Source organism: Hydra vulgaris, chromosome 11 (genome assembly GCF_038396675.1).
Source record: "Hydra vulgaris chromosome 11, alternate assembly HydraT2T_AEP".
In the NCBI taxonomy this organism is placed as follows: domain Eukaryota; kingdom Metazoa; phylum Cnidaria; class Hydrozoa; order Anthoathecata; family Hydridae; genus Hydra; species Hydra vulgaris.
The window spans coordinates 55063916-55082296 of NC_088930.1; the positions used below are offsets into that span (position 1 = coordinate 55063916).

The 18381-nt window shown below is 27.3% G+C and overlaps 1 protein-coding gene across 1 annotated transcript in view; it reads right to left on the reverse strand.

Moving 5' to 3' along the window:
* Positions 1 to 18381, reverse strand: part of LOC136086765 (tyrosine-protein kinase receptor torso-like) — a 99828-nt gene that overhangs the window by 19795 nt on the left and 61652 nt on the right. The window contains exons 6-7 of the mRNA XM_065809240.1: positions 10363 to 10619; positions 3035 to 3219 (exon numbers count right to left, since the gene is read on the reverse strand). Of these exons, the coding sequence (XP_065665312.1) occupies positions 3035 to 3219; positions 10363 to 10619 (442 nt within the window). The remainder of the gene's footprint in view (positions 1 to 3034; positions 3220 to 10362; positions 10620 to 18381) is intronic.

Sequence of the window (18381 nt, forward strand, 5' to 3'; positions counted from 1 at the left end):
TTCTACTAGAAAATATATTGACGTTTTAGATGAAATGGTAAATAAATACAACAATACAAAACATTCTTCAATTAAAATGACATCAGTTGTAGCTAGCGAGAAAAATAATGAAAATATTGTTTGGTTAAATCTAAATGGAAATGCACAAAGTCCGTAAAACCAAAGTTTTCAATTGATGATAGAGTTAGGATAGTTAAAAAGAAGGGAACGTTTCAAAAAGTACACAAACCGAGATGGACTGAAGAAGTTTTTACAGTGTCACAGATTCAGTTCACAGATCCACCAACGTATAAATTAATTGACAATAATGGTGAAAAAATAAAAGGTACTTTTTATGAACAAGAAATACAAAAAACTGATCAAAACATATTTAGGATTGAAAAAGTTATTCGTAAACTCAAAAACAAATCATTAGTAAAGTGGTATGGGTAACCCGAGTCGTTCAACTCATGGGTTAACAATAAAGAATTGATAAGTCTGTAAAATCGATTTATAAAAAAATTATTTAAAAAAATTATAAAATTTAGGAGTTACAAAATTTTTTTTAGCTCAGAGTTTATAGTTATGATGTAACCATAATACATTAATATATTATGGTTGTAATACTACCATTATTTTATCTTTATATTATTTTATTTTAGTTCAAAAATTATGGGTAAAATAATGGTTGAAATGACTTATGAGAATATGGATAGTATAATGGTTGAAATGAGTTAAGAAATTATGGTTAGGGATATGGTAGAAAAAAATAAGCTGGAAGGCCCCTTTTATACTACTAATAGTTTTATCTTTCTTAGAGGTTGATCCTCATCATTCTGATTAGGGTCTTCATTTTGTGGGATTTCCACCTCGTTAATTTCTCAGCATCAGAATTAATACCCAACTCACAATTTAAATCTGAATTGCCAATCGAACTCCCTGCAATGGGAGTTCGATTGGCAATTCTGAATTGCCAATCGAACTCCAATGCATGCATCGGCTACGTTAGACATGTTCATCTCAATTTCTTCATTTGAGTTGTATGGAATTGGAACAGAGCAATATGTATGGTCTACATTTAGCACCTCGCAAACACTAAAGTCACTTAAATTTAAACTACTTTGTCAGTAGTTTAAAGTTCATTATCGCACACTGTATCAAAATTGTTGTCACTACTGAGTGTTGAAACAATTTTAGCTTCAGGCCTTACTTGAGCATTGCTCTCTTCTTCATAAAAGGAATCCGGCACAATTATGTTGACTCTATTATTTCCTGTAACATAAAAGAAAAACGGTGGTTTCAAACTCAGTTAGTAAGTCATAAGTAAATACTTGATGATCTATATTGAATATGCACTGAAAAATTATTTCAGTTTTTATTTGCAAAAATAGGTAGCAACGTTTTTTCGAATACTAACAAGTGTTTTAAACATAATAATCGGTCATAACCAATGATAAAACAAATGATCGGTCATAATCAATGATATAATCAATGGTATGATCGGTCATAATCAATGGTTTAATCAATAGTATAATCAATCGGTCATAATCAATAATAAAACAGCTTTAATAATAGTTTCACATTATTTTTTTTTTTTTTTTAAAAAGCATATATCTTTTACAATTCAAACGCAGCTATGTTTTATGACTTCAGGATAAGTCAATAAAATAATTAATTTCAATAGAATATGGTCAAGGAAGCATTACAAAACTCGTTAGAGCGCAACACAACTATTTGGTTTAAAAAAAAAGTAAATAGAAAAGACACGTGCTGCTCATCTTGGCGATGTTGCGCGCAAATCGTCACATTGGCGGTCCTACGTTACTTCAACTGCAGCACCTCTGGTGGCTATATTTAAAGTTGTTATTATATTGGAGCGCGAATAGAATAGGTTAGTGTCATTTGCGAAAAGAATAAAATTAAGCATACCTGAGGATAGGTACATATTATTCACATAGAATAGAAACAATATGGGTCCAAGAATTGAGCCTTTAGGGAACTTCACAATTTATTGATTCTAACTTTGTACAACTTATCATATACTTTTTAGATAATATTGTAGCCACTTTAGTATGCAAAGTATACGTAATTAAAATATTGCAGTTACAAAGACAAACATATGCATTATAAATATTTATATATTTATTCTTTATAGATATATACACATTATGTAGGCTGTTTGGGTAAACTTATTTAGTTTATGCGGTGGTGGTGTAGAGCGTTCGTCTCATAAGCGACAAGTTCTGAGTTGGACCCCACCAAGTCCCTGGTAGTATCGCGTTCAACTTGTTTCTCACCGCAGCGGCCTTGTTTGTCAAGGTTCGCGTCTAGGAGTTATAGAGTTAAGAGACGGTTGTAACTAAAACTAAAGGAGCCTCCTCTACTGTTGTGGCCTTTATGACCTTGGGGAGGTGAATAAAAATTTATAAAAATAAAAATTCAACCACTGTTAACCAATAATTTTAGACTATTTTCAGCTAATTTTTCGTAAATATTTTTGTAAAATGAGTATACAATAAAATTATCGTATTTCAACTTTAATATTTAATTTAATTTTCATCTGCATCAAACTTTAAATTAATAATATTTTAATGAAAATTGACAGAAATTATCTTGATTCAATGTTGTAAAAATAACTGATGATATACACAAACTAGCGTGATATTGATGGTGTATAAACTAGCGTGATATAGTATGTATAAGAGTGATATAGTTTTAATTAAGTTAATATACAACTTAGAAACAATATAATTTTAAAAAACTTCTTGCTTTGTCATACTTTGAAAAACAGTTTTGTTTACTAACTGACCCACTGTGCAATGCCTTTTGGGAAGCAAAAACTATTGCAAGCAATCTTTTAATCTTTTAAAATCCAAAATTTATGCTGACAACAACCAACAATGGCTTCCATTTTTTGTTTGGCAGCATTTAACCATTGTGGTTTCAAAAGAATTTTTGTAGTGGCAGCAAATTATTACGTTTTGTGACCTGCGACTTATATTATTAAACTACCTAATTTATACACTGTTAAAACATAAAAAAAAATTATTTTCACCGTTGTACGATTCTTTCTTAGGTAATGCAACAGATCTCCGTTTTCCATAAACTCTACAATTAAACATAAGGGTTTCTTAATCGTAGAACAACCAATCATATTTACAATATTCTTATGATATCCAATACTTTTCATTAAATTAATTTCTTCGAAAAATTCAATAGATTGCATTTGGTCAGCAAAGTCTAAATTAAAAAGAAAAAGATTTTTTTCATTAAAATAAATATTTTAATTTGTATTTTACTGTTAAACTCTGTGTGTAAGTTACTCATTCTAACACAATGTGTAACACATTTTTATTTGAAACACAGAGTGAGCAGATTTTTAAAGAAAAGTGGTTGGTTTGTTATAAAATAGACTAGCTAGGTAACTAACTAGGTTGATTTCAGCTAACTAACTAGGTTGATTTCAGCTAACCGTGAACACATTATCTGATTATGACTAACAAAAGAGACTGCTAACAACATCTACTACTGATCTTAAATACATTTTTACCAAGAATATTTAATAATGTGATTAAAACCAGCAACAGCATTTAACTATTTTGTAAGGGTGTCCATCCAATCTAAATCATTTTTAAAATATTGTTTTTTGAAATATTGTTTCTATGGATTGGTATTGTATTCTTTTTTTAACATGTATTTTGTTTTAAACATTAAAAAATTAGTTTAGCACTTTATCATTAATATTTTTAATAAATATCTCACAACTAAAATGTTGGTTTTAAGTTAAACTAATACATTTGTTCACTGCTTTAAGACTAATACTTCAAGACTATTTTTTGAAATAACATTAAAAATTAATAGAGTAAAAGTCCTGGTCATACTAAACTTAACAGACAATATATGTGAGTAACGTGACCAAACATTAATCACATTTATACATTATTTTGGCAATGTTTCAATCGCTTAATTTGCTAAATGTTTTTGAATAAAAAACAAAATGAAACGTTATTTCGATATCTTTTTAGGAAAAGTGTTGCATTTTTGTCTTGCTCACAGTTTAATGTTCCTAAATCAATAAAAGAACAATGTTTTAATATGCATTTTGGTATTTTGATTATAGATAGTTTTTGTTTAAATGAAAATTTTTAATAAGTTTATGAAGTTGATTGTAAATTTGATCGTTAAATTAGTAACTGCCAACCATACAAAGAAAAGCTTGATAAACTAATACTATACTGAACATTGTAAAGATGTTCAATAAAGTCAGTTCTTTATACTACATTAACACTGGCTAAAATTAACTCTGATTATTTAGTATGATTGCCGCATTATAATTTTAAAAAAATTTATATTTATCAATAACTTTTTTAATTTATACAAAAATAGTTTTAATCTGTCATTTTTTTAACGCAATACAACTATGTTTAATTTGTTTACCTCATCGCAATGTTTATTCACTTTCCCTGAACTCATTACAAATTTTCAACATATTGTTATGCTCAGTTCGTGTTATTTGATCTATAATATATAGAAAACTCAGTTTATTTTCGTATAATATTATGAATTCTTTGGAAATTTGTGCTATGCGCTCTTTTCTACTTTTGAGTTCTATTCCGAGGAGATGGTATCCTTTAGTAAGATTTATAGCTGAAGTGACATTCACTTATTGAGATGATTCTTTTAAAAATACCTTTTTTTGTGTGTGACAGCTGAATCTAAACCAGATTTTTGGCCCAGATTTTATTGCATTTTTGCATAATAGTATTAGTTTAGCTATGCGACATTATACTACAACATTATACTACAACAATATACTACAACATCATACTACAACATTATACTACAACATTATACTACAACATTATACTACAACATTATACTACAACAATATACTACGACATTATACTACAACATTATACTACAACATTATACTACAACAATATACTACGACATTATACTACAACATTATACTACAACATTATACTATAACATTATACTACAAGCTTATACTACAACATTATACTACAACATTGGTAAGTTAAGCAACATAAAATTATAAGAAATATACACATAGTTACACTGATTTTAGATGTATCTATTTAGGATGTATTTGTTTCAGAAAACTCTTTTGAACTCTTACGAAGATTGAACTAGAAAATTAAAAATTGGTTTTGTTTTGTCTGGTATTCAAGACTAAAGGAAACAACACCAAACCGTGAAACACTTTTTACTGATAAACTTGATTAATTTTGCTTGCAATATTTTCTTTTGCGTTTTTTTTTAAGGAAACAATAATATAAATAAATTTTACCCGATAGGAAATGAGCAACCGACTAGCAAGGTTTATTGCATTTTACGGTTGACTTTTTTTTCTCATTGACATTATTTTTTCATTTTGTCTTTTGCATCTTAAGATATTTAATTTTTAGTATTAGATCTAATTTATTTATGATAATAATTATGCTTATAAAATTGCGACTTTATTACGACACGTCGTTATTAAGATATTGCAGTTTTGTAGCTATTGATATTTTTATAATGACAACCAAAAAAATAATAAAAGTTTGGTTGGTATAAATTGAAATCTTCCGTTAAATTAAAATAACTTATGTTGCGTTAAGTTGATTTATCAAGCTATATGCGACTAAAAGAGGTATATAAGATAATAATATGTAACAATAATAATAATAATAATAATAGTAAAAGATAAATGCAAATTAGTAATATATAAAAATATAGTATGTACTTTTGCCAGCTAATTGCTTACTTTTCTAGTTAGCAATCAACGTGCCGAATCACTCCCTTTATCGTTACGAGTTGTCGCTAGCTAGTTGTTATGTAGCTATGTAGCTAGCTACTATGTAGTTAGCGATAAATAACACTGTCTGGTTTGTAGCCGTTTACCACCGGGTAGAATATATAAAACAATTGTAATTGTATTGATCAGGCAAAAATAAATAAGACCACGTATATAAAAACGCTGTAGCATTTTATTTATAATATAGCAGTTCAGTGGTAAGTTGTAAAGCACACAATATTATTATGTGTCTTATTCTTTACCGTTGAACTGCTATTGTTTAAATTAAACACTACTCTATTGCATAAATAACGTACATATGCATAATATTTATGCAATAATAACATACATATGTATGTTATTTATACATATTATCTAAAAAAAAATATAACAGCCTGTGATAAATAATTGAATTTTTTGTTATACACAAATAACTTTATTGTTAAAGACATTAGAAGGTTAAAATAATACCACAATGTCATACAATTAGGTTACAATTTTTAAATTTTATAAATCCTCGAACAACAAAAAAATGTATATCATAATATAGTAACGTTTGATAAATTTTTTTTAACATTGTAAATACACATACATTATTGTATGATATTGCTATATCATTTAGCCATATAATAATTTGATATTATACGTGTAATTACAAAGTTATAAAAAAGGTATTAAATGTTACTACACTATGATATAATCATATAATCAATAACATAATGAAAATTGACTTACTATAGCAAGTTGCAAATACTTACATTATATTTATGATTAATCAGACATGTTGTGAAATAAATTAAATATGTATATATACATATATATATATATATATATATATATATATATATATATATATATATATATATATATATATATATATATATATATATATATATATATATATATATATATATATATATATATATATATGTATGTATATATATATAAATACATATATACACAGTCAAAAACAAAAAAAACCTTTTTTCGGGTTTTAAAATATATTAAGGAAGTTTGAACCCATGTCTCCGCTTTTTTAATATTTACAATTCATTTTTGTTTTAATTATTGTATTTTTTATATTAAACATGAATTTTATATTGAATCTAAGTTTGTTTATTTCTTGTTTTTATGACTTTTTATGGTTTAATAGCTCAATATGATTTTTTAATAAAAAAGAAATATAAACTGTATATAGACAGGGTTAATCTAACCCTAAACTTGTATATATACAAAATCTGATATGTATCCATAATGCTAATATATTAATTTTTAGATTAGATTTATAAAATACCATGTATATATAAAATTATTCCTTAATGATGTCAATAAAGGAAGAATAATTGAAATGTCATCATTTGGAATGACTCATAGAGATATTGCTCTTCAGATTGGATGTAAAAAAAAGTACAAGTCTTTCTGAAAAAGTGTAAGGACACAGGAGAAACAGCCCATCATTCGGAAAAAATCATTACTGATTCATCAAAACCAATTACTGATTTTCTGAAAAAGTGTAAGAACACAGGAGAAACAGCCCGTTTTTCCGGATTATGAAGAAAAAAGCTACAAAAAGAGAAGATAGATGTATTGTCTTAGCTGCCCTTAAAAATCGCTGCATTTCTACATATAAAAGTGCATTGCTTTATACACACTAATATAAAAGTGGAAATTGGTATTACCAATATTTCTATAAAAACTATAGTTCGTACTTTACATGAGTGCAAAACTTTAGACTCTCTTTGGGGTGTCAGAACGCCTTTTCTATTGAACGTTTTTCAACATTGCACGTAGGCTCTAATTGTGCAGTGTTCATAAAGACTGGACGATTACCCAATGTAGAAAAGTTGTTTGGTCAGATGAATCTCCTTTTGGTTTTCGAAGCACTCGAAGATTTTGAAGATGAAAAGTTTTATCCTGGGTGTATTAAATCCACTGTTAAACATCAAAAGAAGATAAACGTATGGGATGCTTTGCATCGCATGCTACGGTAAGGATTCACAGGATTAAAGACATTATGGATCAATACCAGTACCATGGCATCCTTGCTTATGGTGCAAAGCCAAGTTGCGTGGAATTATTTCCAGATAGTAACTACCTATTTCAACAAGATAATGATCCTAAGCACACAGCAAAATGTAATAAAGCATGTGTTAAAAAAAATATGCTTATATTGGACTGGTGACCTAGTCAATCAAAATTATTTCACAGAAAGTTAGGAATTGTTATAATTAATTATTTAATGACTGTAGTTATTTTGCAACAAGGAAGTTGCATCAACTACATTAGAAAATAAAAAATCATGAAAAATAATTCTTTTCAATAAATCAAAAAAATGTTTAGGCTAAAATTTCAATTTAACCTAAACATTTTTTTATCTTTCTCTTTAATATGAGCACAACATGCCTTGGAGGTTTGGGATCCCTTTAAGAGTTGGTAAAAAAAAATGCAAAACTTACCAGCCGGTTTTTTTTGGCCTTGACTATATGTATATATATATATATATACATATATAAATATATATATATATATATATATATATATATATATATATATATATATATATATATATATATATATATATATATATATATATTTGCATGTATATGTATATATAGTTGATAGCATATCACATAGTATAATACTGATATAATAATTTGATATATTAATATAATATTAAATGTGTATTTACAAAGTTATGAAAAAGATATCTAACGTTAGACTTGGTGTTTGATTAAATGTTAATAATGTCAACTTTAATCATAGCAATGAGTTCAAATGTATTATTAAAATATTATTCATGTCATATCAACGTTGTTTATAAATTACTATTAGTTTGCTATAATCATTATTTATTTACTATTCCAGTTACGTCTGATTGTTAATATCAAACATTAACAGTGAAATGCTTCTTTTTTTTTTAGGTTGTAGTAAACTTGTCACAATCAAAATTGGTAAAAAAAGTTATAGATTATATGATAAAAGTAATGGCAACCGAAGAAATAAGAATAGCATTGCAATGTTATGTTTTTATAAAAGTAAAATAATACAAATAAACATTTTAAAGGTTGAAATGTAAGGGGGTGACAAGTTGATATGAATATCATGGCAATATTGATTTTATAGAAATGAAAACAAGTTTGTATTATATGTGTAGATTACATAAATAATTGTACCTTATTGTTATTGTATGGTAATTTTGCATTCATAATCATATAATTTTTTTGTAGTATGAGTGTTAGTAAAAAAAAATCAACGTTTATCAATTCTTTTGTTTATACATTTTTTATATATGCTTTTTTTATTTCAAGACTTGTAAAAAAAAATTTTTATAAGAGTTAAATAATATAAATGTTTTTAGAGTTTTTTGTTGATTAAAGATTGAAAACAGAAAATACAACACTTTAACAGATGTTTAAAACTATGGCGTATGTAATTTTGACACATAAAATGCAAGTAAAATCTCCCCTAAAATAATCGATCTAAATCTGGTAAGTTTAGACTTTATCTAAGTTTATTTTAAATATTTATGTTTTCATGTTTTATAAAGAAAAGTATTCTCCGAGTTTTAATATCACCAACTATTAGTTTACAGAATTTGATAATATAAATAAAATTCTGTAAATCAAAAATATACAGGTTTTTTCTGTGTTTGGCCTGGGCTTCTGTTAATGAATTATGGCTGGGGTTTGAACAGGTAAGAAAATAAGTCAGCAACAAGGAGATGTTAATATTTTAATGGTAGCACATTTTTTAGACCAAGAACATTTTGATTTGCGTAGTTTTTAATAAAATTTTATAAACAACTATCAAAAAAAATCTTTTAAAACATACATATATATAAATTTGACATAATTTGGAATGAATATACATTAGCATGAGTTTTCACATAAATTTCATTTGGTATCTCCGTGGCATTTTTATAATTTTTATTTACATGTTCATTTATCAGTTGATTAATAAATTAATATATATATACTTTTTTTTAACAATAGACCATCCATGGTAAAGCGTGTATGTCATTTATGAAATATAATCATTTTGTTATGGTATTTTATATTGTAGCATGTACTTTCATTATAAGTCATCAGTCACACGATATTTAAAATTGATCTATATATACTTAGCCTTTAAAATAATAAATCACAGGGTGCTATGTTTTTTTCAGAATAAAACGTGCCTAAAAGGCAACATGAAATTAAAAAAAAAGTTTTGGTCCAAGATAATTGAAAATTCAATCAATAAATACTTCTAATCTATATTTCTTTGTAAGTATATAAATTGTTATATTGTCCAAGTCTTTATTTTTGATTTTTAAACTTAGTGTAATGTAAATGGTGAAAGCGCTAAAGAAGAAAAATGATACAAGTTGAAAAAGAATATTACCATGTTGGCGTAATGAGAGTAAAAAGATAAAGTAATGAGAGTAAAAAGATAAAGTAATGAGAGTAAAAAGATAAAGTAATGAGAGTAAAAAGATAAAGTGCCTGTAAAAAACAGGTAAAATAATTAAGAACATGTAAAAGCTTAGTTAAGACTATCAATTGCTAAATAAATAAAACTAAAAAATGATACAGATAAAATAATACCTTTCAGAAATTTTACAGCAACCTTATTGGAGGAATCTTCTTTAAAATTCATAACGATAGATTTTGAAATATTGTTTACATTTTTTCTATCTGTAAAAACATTTTTATTAATATTTGCAATAAAGACTGTACCAAACGAACCTTCGCCTATTTGCTTATCTAAAACGAAGTTTTCCGGAAATATTTCCCAACAATCAGCAGGTTTTTCAGTGCTAGTATTTGTGGGTAGCTTTTCATAGCTATTAACCACACTGGTTCTAAAAAAAAATTAGATCATTTTTGCTTTTTTAACATAAGTTTTCAAAAGCAATAGCAAATTATAATAGAAAAATAAATAGTAAAATTCTTTTGCCAACCCCCCCCCCCACCTGCTCCCCACTTTTGTCTAGCAAGCATACACAGGTTTTTGTTTGACATTAAAACTTTTTTTTTTAAATATTAAAAAACTTTAGCAGACTTTACGTAGCAGACCTGAGATTTTGGCTTAAAAATGTTTATTTTTCAGCCAGTTTGTTTGTTTAATAATTTTAAACTAGCTTTTATTTACTTTATAAAATGAAATAAGAAATTTTTTTGGTAAGACTTTAATAATATAAGAAAGATCTTAAAAATAAATGTACGTGACTTGTACTTTAAGATAAAAAATAAATGCACAAAAAAATGTTTTTGGTTGGCTAAGAAGTAATAAAGAAAAGAAATTTTAAGTGGTGTGCTGTAGTTTAACACCATCCTCTCTCTGTAAAGCAGGATATTAAAACGTATAGTTTGTTTTTAAGGAATTTAGTCCGCTCCCAACAAATATTATTTAAGTGGATTTGTAGTGGACCTATATAAGCATTTTTTTAGCTTCATTAGAGTTTTGCTCATTGCTGCTCGGTGGCAGCCGCTATAAATGGCTAGCCGATAAAATTTTCACATGTTAATAGTGGCTAGTCATCGGCTAGCCACTATTTTCAGCTATTACTAATACCCTACTAAGCAATCGATGAGCAAAACTAAAGAGGTTCGTTCAAAATTTTGCCTCACAAACAAAGGGTCCGTGGTTCGAACCCCACCTCTGGGCAAGTTTCGCGACATCGGTTAGGAAGGAGCCGTAAAACTTCCTATTAAATTGAGCAGCTTTGGCGCAGTGGCTAGAGTTCTGGCTCAGAACCCAGAGGTCCTAGGTTCGACGCTAGCTCTAGCCCAACAATCGACATTGGTACGGAAGGAGGCGTGAACTTCCTTTTAAATGCTCTCCCGCGGTGCTCTATGATAAGACCGTAAGGGCTTCTGGGAGCACCTTAAATAACTACAAAAAAAAATAATTAAATGCTCTTCCATGGTGCTCTGTCATAAGACCGCAAATACTTTTTAAGGTTTCTAAAAAAAAATTAAAAAAAAAAATACGTCTATATAGATCAACTAAAATTTTCGAAAGTTTGCTGAGCTATTTTATAGAATTTTTGCTGAGCTAATCTAAATAATCTAAGATTAACTGCGCGATATATGCATAGGAAGTTGTTTACACACAGTGGTAGAAAATGCGCTTTTTTTTTTCTACTCGAAGAAAAAAAAAAATTTACTTTATCTAATTCAAATTACTTCTTATTTTTATCAAATATAAACGTATAAGTTACTATAGATCTAACAAATAGAAATAACGAAGAAATAAATAACAAAAATGTTGGATGGAAAGAATAACATTATTTTAAAGGGGACTTTAAGACTTCTTAAAGAGCAAAAAAATATTCTAAAATTACAAGCTTCAATGCTAAAATTATAGGTGATAGGTTTGCTAAATTGGAATATGACTTAACCACCAACAGAACAAAAATATACATTATCAAAAACTAAGAATGATTAAAAGCAAGTTTAAAAATTATTGAATAAACAAACAAACAGACAGTGAAACAAAGTATCACAACGAACAGAAACGTTTTGAATTAATCAAGGATATAAATGCCATTAAAAATATAAATGAGAAATTGATTGACCTCAAAAACCGATTACAAAGGAATAGTTTAAAAATTGAAGGTGTAAACGAGTTGCCTGATGAAACTTGGATAGTGAAAGAATAGGGAAAGATGTTTGCACTCGCTGCTACTCTTAAGCTTTTGGTTTCATTTTTATTTTTATCTATTATAACAAACATTTTAAATTATTACAACAATTGCTGTGCAAATAAAGCCGTGTAAATATACAGCACTAGAATTTTTGTATTTTTAAGTCTTTTTAAGTTAAGAAGTAGCTACAAGAAGTAGCTACAAGAAGTAGCTACAAGAAGTAGCTACAAGAAGTAGCTACAAGAAGTAGCTACAAGAAGTAGCTACAAGAAGTAGCTACAAGAAGTAGCTACAAGAAGTAGCTACAAGAAGTAGCTACAAGAAGTAGCTACAAGAAGTAGCTACAAGAAGTAGCTACAAGAAGTTGCAGAACAAGAAGTAGCTACAAGAAGTAGCTACAAGAAGTTGCAGAACAAGAAGTAGCTACAAGAAGTAGCTACAAGAAGTTGCAGAACAAGAAGTAGCTACAAGAAGTAGCTACAAGAAGTTGCAGAACAAGAAGTAGCTACAAGAAGTAGCTACAAGAAGTTGCAGAACAAGAAGTAGCTACAAGAAGTAGCTACAAGAAGTTGCAGAACAAGAAGTAGCTACAAGAAGTAGCTACAAGAAGTAGCTACAAGAAGTAGCTACAAGAAGTAGCTACAAGAAGTAGCTACAAGAAGTAGCTACAAGAAGTAGCTACAAGAAGTAGCTACAAGAAGTAGCTACAAGAAATAACTACAAAAAGAAGCTACAAGAAGTTGCAGAACAAGAAGTAGCTTTAAGCTGTTAAAAGAAATCGAACTGTTATAAAAATTACTACTTTTTTTTTAAAACAAAACTTTAAGATACAAAAGGAAGAAAAAATACAATATTATTAAAATGATTTTTAATAATATAATTTTAATAAAAAGAAAAAAAGTTTTTAATGGTAATCATGAAGTTTGGGCGAAATTTTATGATTTTTCTAATCAATTTGAAAAATTATTAAGTAATGGCAGATTTGTTTCTTATATAAGATACCTATATTTAATCCTAGATAATTTCATGCAAAATATCTCTCCGATTGAGTTATCAGTTAAGGAGATAATAACAATAACCGGGTTGTTGTTTTAAGGGCGCTTGCCGAAAATATACACTTTTCTAATACAAATAAAACATTTTCAAAGTTAGAATACTTTTTTTAACCGCCAGGAAGAAATTATAGAGCTCTAGACAAAATAAAAAATGAATAACATTTATAAAAATAGACCTTTCAAAATTTTTCCAGCTAATTTAAATTTATTGTCTTTTTAAGAGCACTTGTATGAAATACAAAAGCTATTTTATATTCCTATATTTAAAATATAGCAAATTGTTTTAAATTCAATAAACACGATTCAACACAAAATAAAATCCGGTGAGATATATTAATACCTCGATACTATTTATAAATATCGAGGTATATATATAATACAATTTGCTATATTTAAAATATAGCAATTTATCTTAAATTCAACAAAAAAGTTGTAACACAAAATGAAATCCTGGTGAGATATAATTATCTCCTAGCCGAAGAAACGTTCTTTAAAAACGCAACAAACCTATAGCTAAAACAAGGAAGCAAAAAATATGGTTCTTACATGTTGAGATTATCTTATGATATTTGATATTTACACCTAGTATCGAGGTATTCAAAAAAAAAACTATTTTGGGATTGTCCATAAATTTTGTAACGCAAAATTTATTTAAAAAACAGAAGTAGGAGGTTTTAAGCTCTTTTACGCGGCGATTTTCATAGACCTTAATGAGCTATTTCGCTTTTTATATAACGAGGGAAAACTTTTGATCGTTTTTGTTTTTTTTATTAGTGAGATTTAGCCATGCGTAATTTTTGACCGATCCCTTACGTAGAATGTGAAAAAAACTTATCCAGTTTTAAGAGACTAATTCACTGGAGGGAAAACGAAACGAAAAGTTTAAAAAAACTTTTTTAAACTTTTGGTTTAAAAAAGTTTTTTAAACTTTTGAAAAACTTCTTTAAACCAAAAAAAAAGGTTTAAAAAAACTTTTTTAAACCAAAAAAACTTCATAAACTTAAATATTATGGAATAAATAATAAGGTTAAAAAGTGGTTCGAAATTTGTTAATCAATTTGAAAAAAAAATGTGTTTCTTGTAATGATGATTAGCAAAAGGATTTATTAGATATATCCAATACCCTATAGATTTATTAGATATATCCAATGGTGTTCTGCAAGACTCTATATCGGAACCGCTTCTTTTCTTAATTTTTATGACTCGAATATGGTTTGAATATGATGATTTAAATATGACTTGATGTGATTTGTATGATTTATATAAAGCATAAAATCTACTTAGTATTATGTTTGCGGATGACACTAACCTATTTCTTTCTGATAATAATATCTGTAAACTTTTTTCAAGATAAATGAAAAGCCCAAAAATATTTCTATCTAGCTCAAATGTAACTAATTAATTTAAATTATAAATGTTAACAAATTAAAATGGATTATTTTCCATTCGCTTGTAAAAAAGCGTTATCTACCCCTAAATCGCCTCCAATTTTTATTGACCTAATTGAGATTAAAAGAGACTGCGTTACAAAGTTTTTAAAAATTTTCTTCTATTAACACATTACAAGGAAACATCACATTGATACATCTATACCAAAATTTTTGAAATTCGAAATCCGTATCTATCTTAAGTTATCCAAATGTTGCCTGGGGATTTACTGAAAAAAATTCAATTCGTATTATAAACTTTTCGGTTCATCTTACTCATTCAAAGCCTTAATTCAGCAAAACGAGAATACTAAATATATATGAAGTAAATGTATTAAATGTCTTATGTTTTATTTAGTTAATTTAGCTCCTAACGTTTTTTTTCTCAAATATCTTTACTTTTAAACCTGGAAATAAATATGCCCTAAAAAATAATGGTTTGCTTAACCAAATTTTTTTGTCGAACCAAGTTTAATCAAATTTGTATTGATTATTGTGCACCATATCTTAAAAATAAAGTTATTTTGCAATATTTTTATTTTCATACCTTTCTCCCTGTTTTTAAAGCTAAACATAAAAGTTTTATCCTTTCCATGGATAACGCGTTTATAAACTACAAATAGTAACATTTTGAAATTGTCAATTATCTACAGAGCCGTAGGAACAAAAATTATATTGTGGGGGGGAGAGAGGCAGTACTACCCCGAAATAGTTTTAAGGACCTTTTTTAGTTATTTTTTTCAGTCAATTTCTTCAATTTATATATTTGAAAAATTATTGGGGGGCAAATGTCCCTGCTACCCCCGGTTGCTACGGGCCTGATCTATAATTACTAAGAATTAATTTGTTTTACTGTTTATATAAACTCAGTTTACCTTATTTACTAGTTACTAGTCTACTTTAAAAATGTATTTTATCTCATCAATTTAAGAAGTCTTCCAGCAAATACCAGAAAATGGGTTCCAACAGATACCAGAAAGTGGGGTTTTAAGGATAAAGATGACGTCAACTTTTGGATCAACCGTGATTCATAAAAATTTAAATGATTCTGGACCGTTTCAGTGTTCTCATAGACTTTACAATACCCAGGGCAGTGTATTGTTTAGGGAGAACATTTTATGAGAAAAAAGCAAATGGTGAATGATTATTGCCTGAATGGCTCATTGATTCCATAACTACTGGTTGTAAAGATTGTTTTCCTTGAAACAACTGGTTGTAAGTACTATTTTCCTTGAAATCTTTTTGTGTCTAAAGAAAAGTCTAACAAACTCACTAGCAATGGATTTAATGATAGAAAGAATATTTTTTCAATTACCCTAACATGAAAATTCTTTTTTTTTTACAGAGAATTCATGTTGACATATATTTAGAGAAAGTAAAGCTCTGTTGTGTGTGACTACATGCAATTTTAATTCCACACGAAATTACTGGAAAGAAGTATTGAAACGTCTTATACCAGTAATTTTAACGTTATCGGAACAAGGTTTACCTTTTCACAGAACAAAAGAACGTTTTGGTGTTCCAGATAATGGGAATTCTTTGGGTTTGCTAGAACTTGTGGCTGAGATTGACTGACCCATTTTTGAAAAATTTTATTTCAAAATATGCGGTAAAGGAAATCTTACTTATTAAAAAGGAAATCTTACTTATTAAAAACAATATGCGAGAATCTGATTATTATAATGGGAGAAAAAAAGCAAGTTATACATTATACAAAACTTCACATTATCCAAAAATTTTAGTTGCTTGCCATTTTAGTGTTTTAGATGATTCAACTCTAGATATTGTTCATATTGATCAACTAGTGTAGTTGTTCAATTTGTTTTGCCTAAGGATATATATACTAAGGATGTATAGAAGATATATTTCAAAATCTCCTTAATTTATGGTAATAATAAAGATACAAATTCATCTTTAATTTTTTATGGAGTGCCTAAGGGATCTATACTAGGACCTCTAATTTTTCTTATATATATGATAAATCAAAAACTATTTCAATATGGTTTAAAGCAAAAATAAACTCCTTATTAATTCTATAAAAAAATAAAGTTTTCTTTATTCCTTTTTTTAAGTAAAACAATAAAATTCTCAACTTCATTTTCAAAACTTATTGAAAAAACAAAAGTTAGTCTCAAATGACAAAATGAGAGGAGCGGCAAGTTCTCTAAAATTACCGACTACTTTCTGAAAAGTACCAACTATTTTCTGAAAAAAATAAAAAAATAAAAAAAACTCAAAACCACCCCCACAAGTAATGTATTTAAAATAAAATTAAAAATATACTTATTGTTTTTTTGTTTTAATTATAACTGTGAGAACTTATTTTTGTTCTTAATACCATTTATTGTATTCAATGTTCATTTTAACATTTGTTTTTAACCCCATCATCAAAAATTTAGTATTGTAAAGACATGAATACACAGCGGTTCTTGATGAAAAGATTTACTGATCTGCGAGTCTTCCGCAATTTTTTCACTATAACACTGATATTTCATGAAAATTTGTAATTATTAACTTTTATACATTAACGTGTTTTTTCTTTTCTGTTTTTTTTTTTTTTTAGATATTTATAACTTATTTTTAAATGTATAAAAGTTTTTATTCTACGAACTTTAATTGTAAAATAACGAAAATAATTGTAAGGAAAAAAATACATACATTTCAAAATACATTTCAAAAAATGGATTACATGATGCCTTCATGTAATCTGACATTTTATTTTTTGTTATTTTTTGTAAAAAAGCTCTAGTTAATTTTTTCTTAGTTTAGAATATTTTAATACTATAGTGGATTTGTTAAAAACAATCCGGCAGTCAATCTTTTTTTTTTTGGTTATCGTTGTAGGTAGGCTCTCTTAACTAACCTCTATTAGGACCTTGATCATCCTAAACGTCTGCTAAATCAGATTTATAGGGTTTAGGTAAACTGGAATATATAGGGATAGGCGCGGCGGAGTGTTCACGCATCAACTGACCAAATAGTGGGTTTGTGTACTTACATTGTAAGTAGATAGTGTACTTACATCGACAAAGGGTTTGAGTTTGGGCAAGTGAAATAATTTGGACAAGATGAAATAATTTTAATGTTTGCGGATTTAAAAGAAGAATTTTTTTTTAAATTTTTTAACTTTAATAAAAATTAAAACCAGTTAAATAAACATAAAACCAGTAAGTGTTTATAATCTCAATGTATACAGGAGTTAAACTTTACGTTTCATTGCAAAGATGACCTTTAATTAACTGTTTATAAAAGTTGCATATTTACTATTTTTAATCTTAAAACGATAAAAAAGAACTATTTAAATTAGCATAAATTAGTTATTAAGTATTAGTTTTGTAATTTATATATTAACATAAAAAAAAATCTCTGGAATCAAAAGGTCTTAAAACTTTTTTAATTTTTTTTTAATCAAATTTAGTCTTAATAAGACTGCAAGCAACCACTATCAAGTTGAGAGTTACCGGAAAACAAAAAATAGAGTTAAAGAAGAAG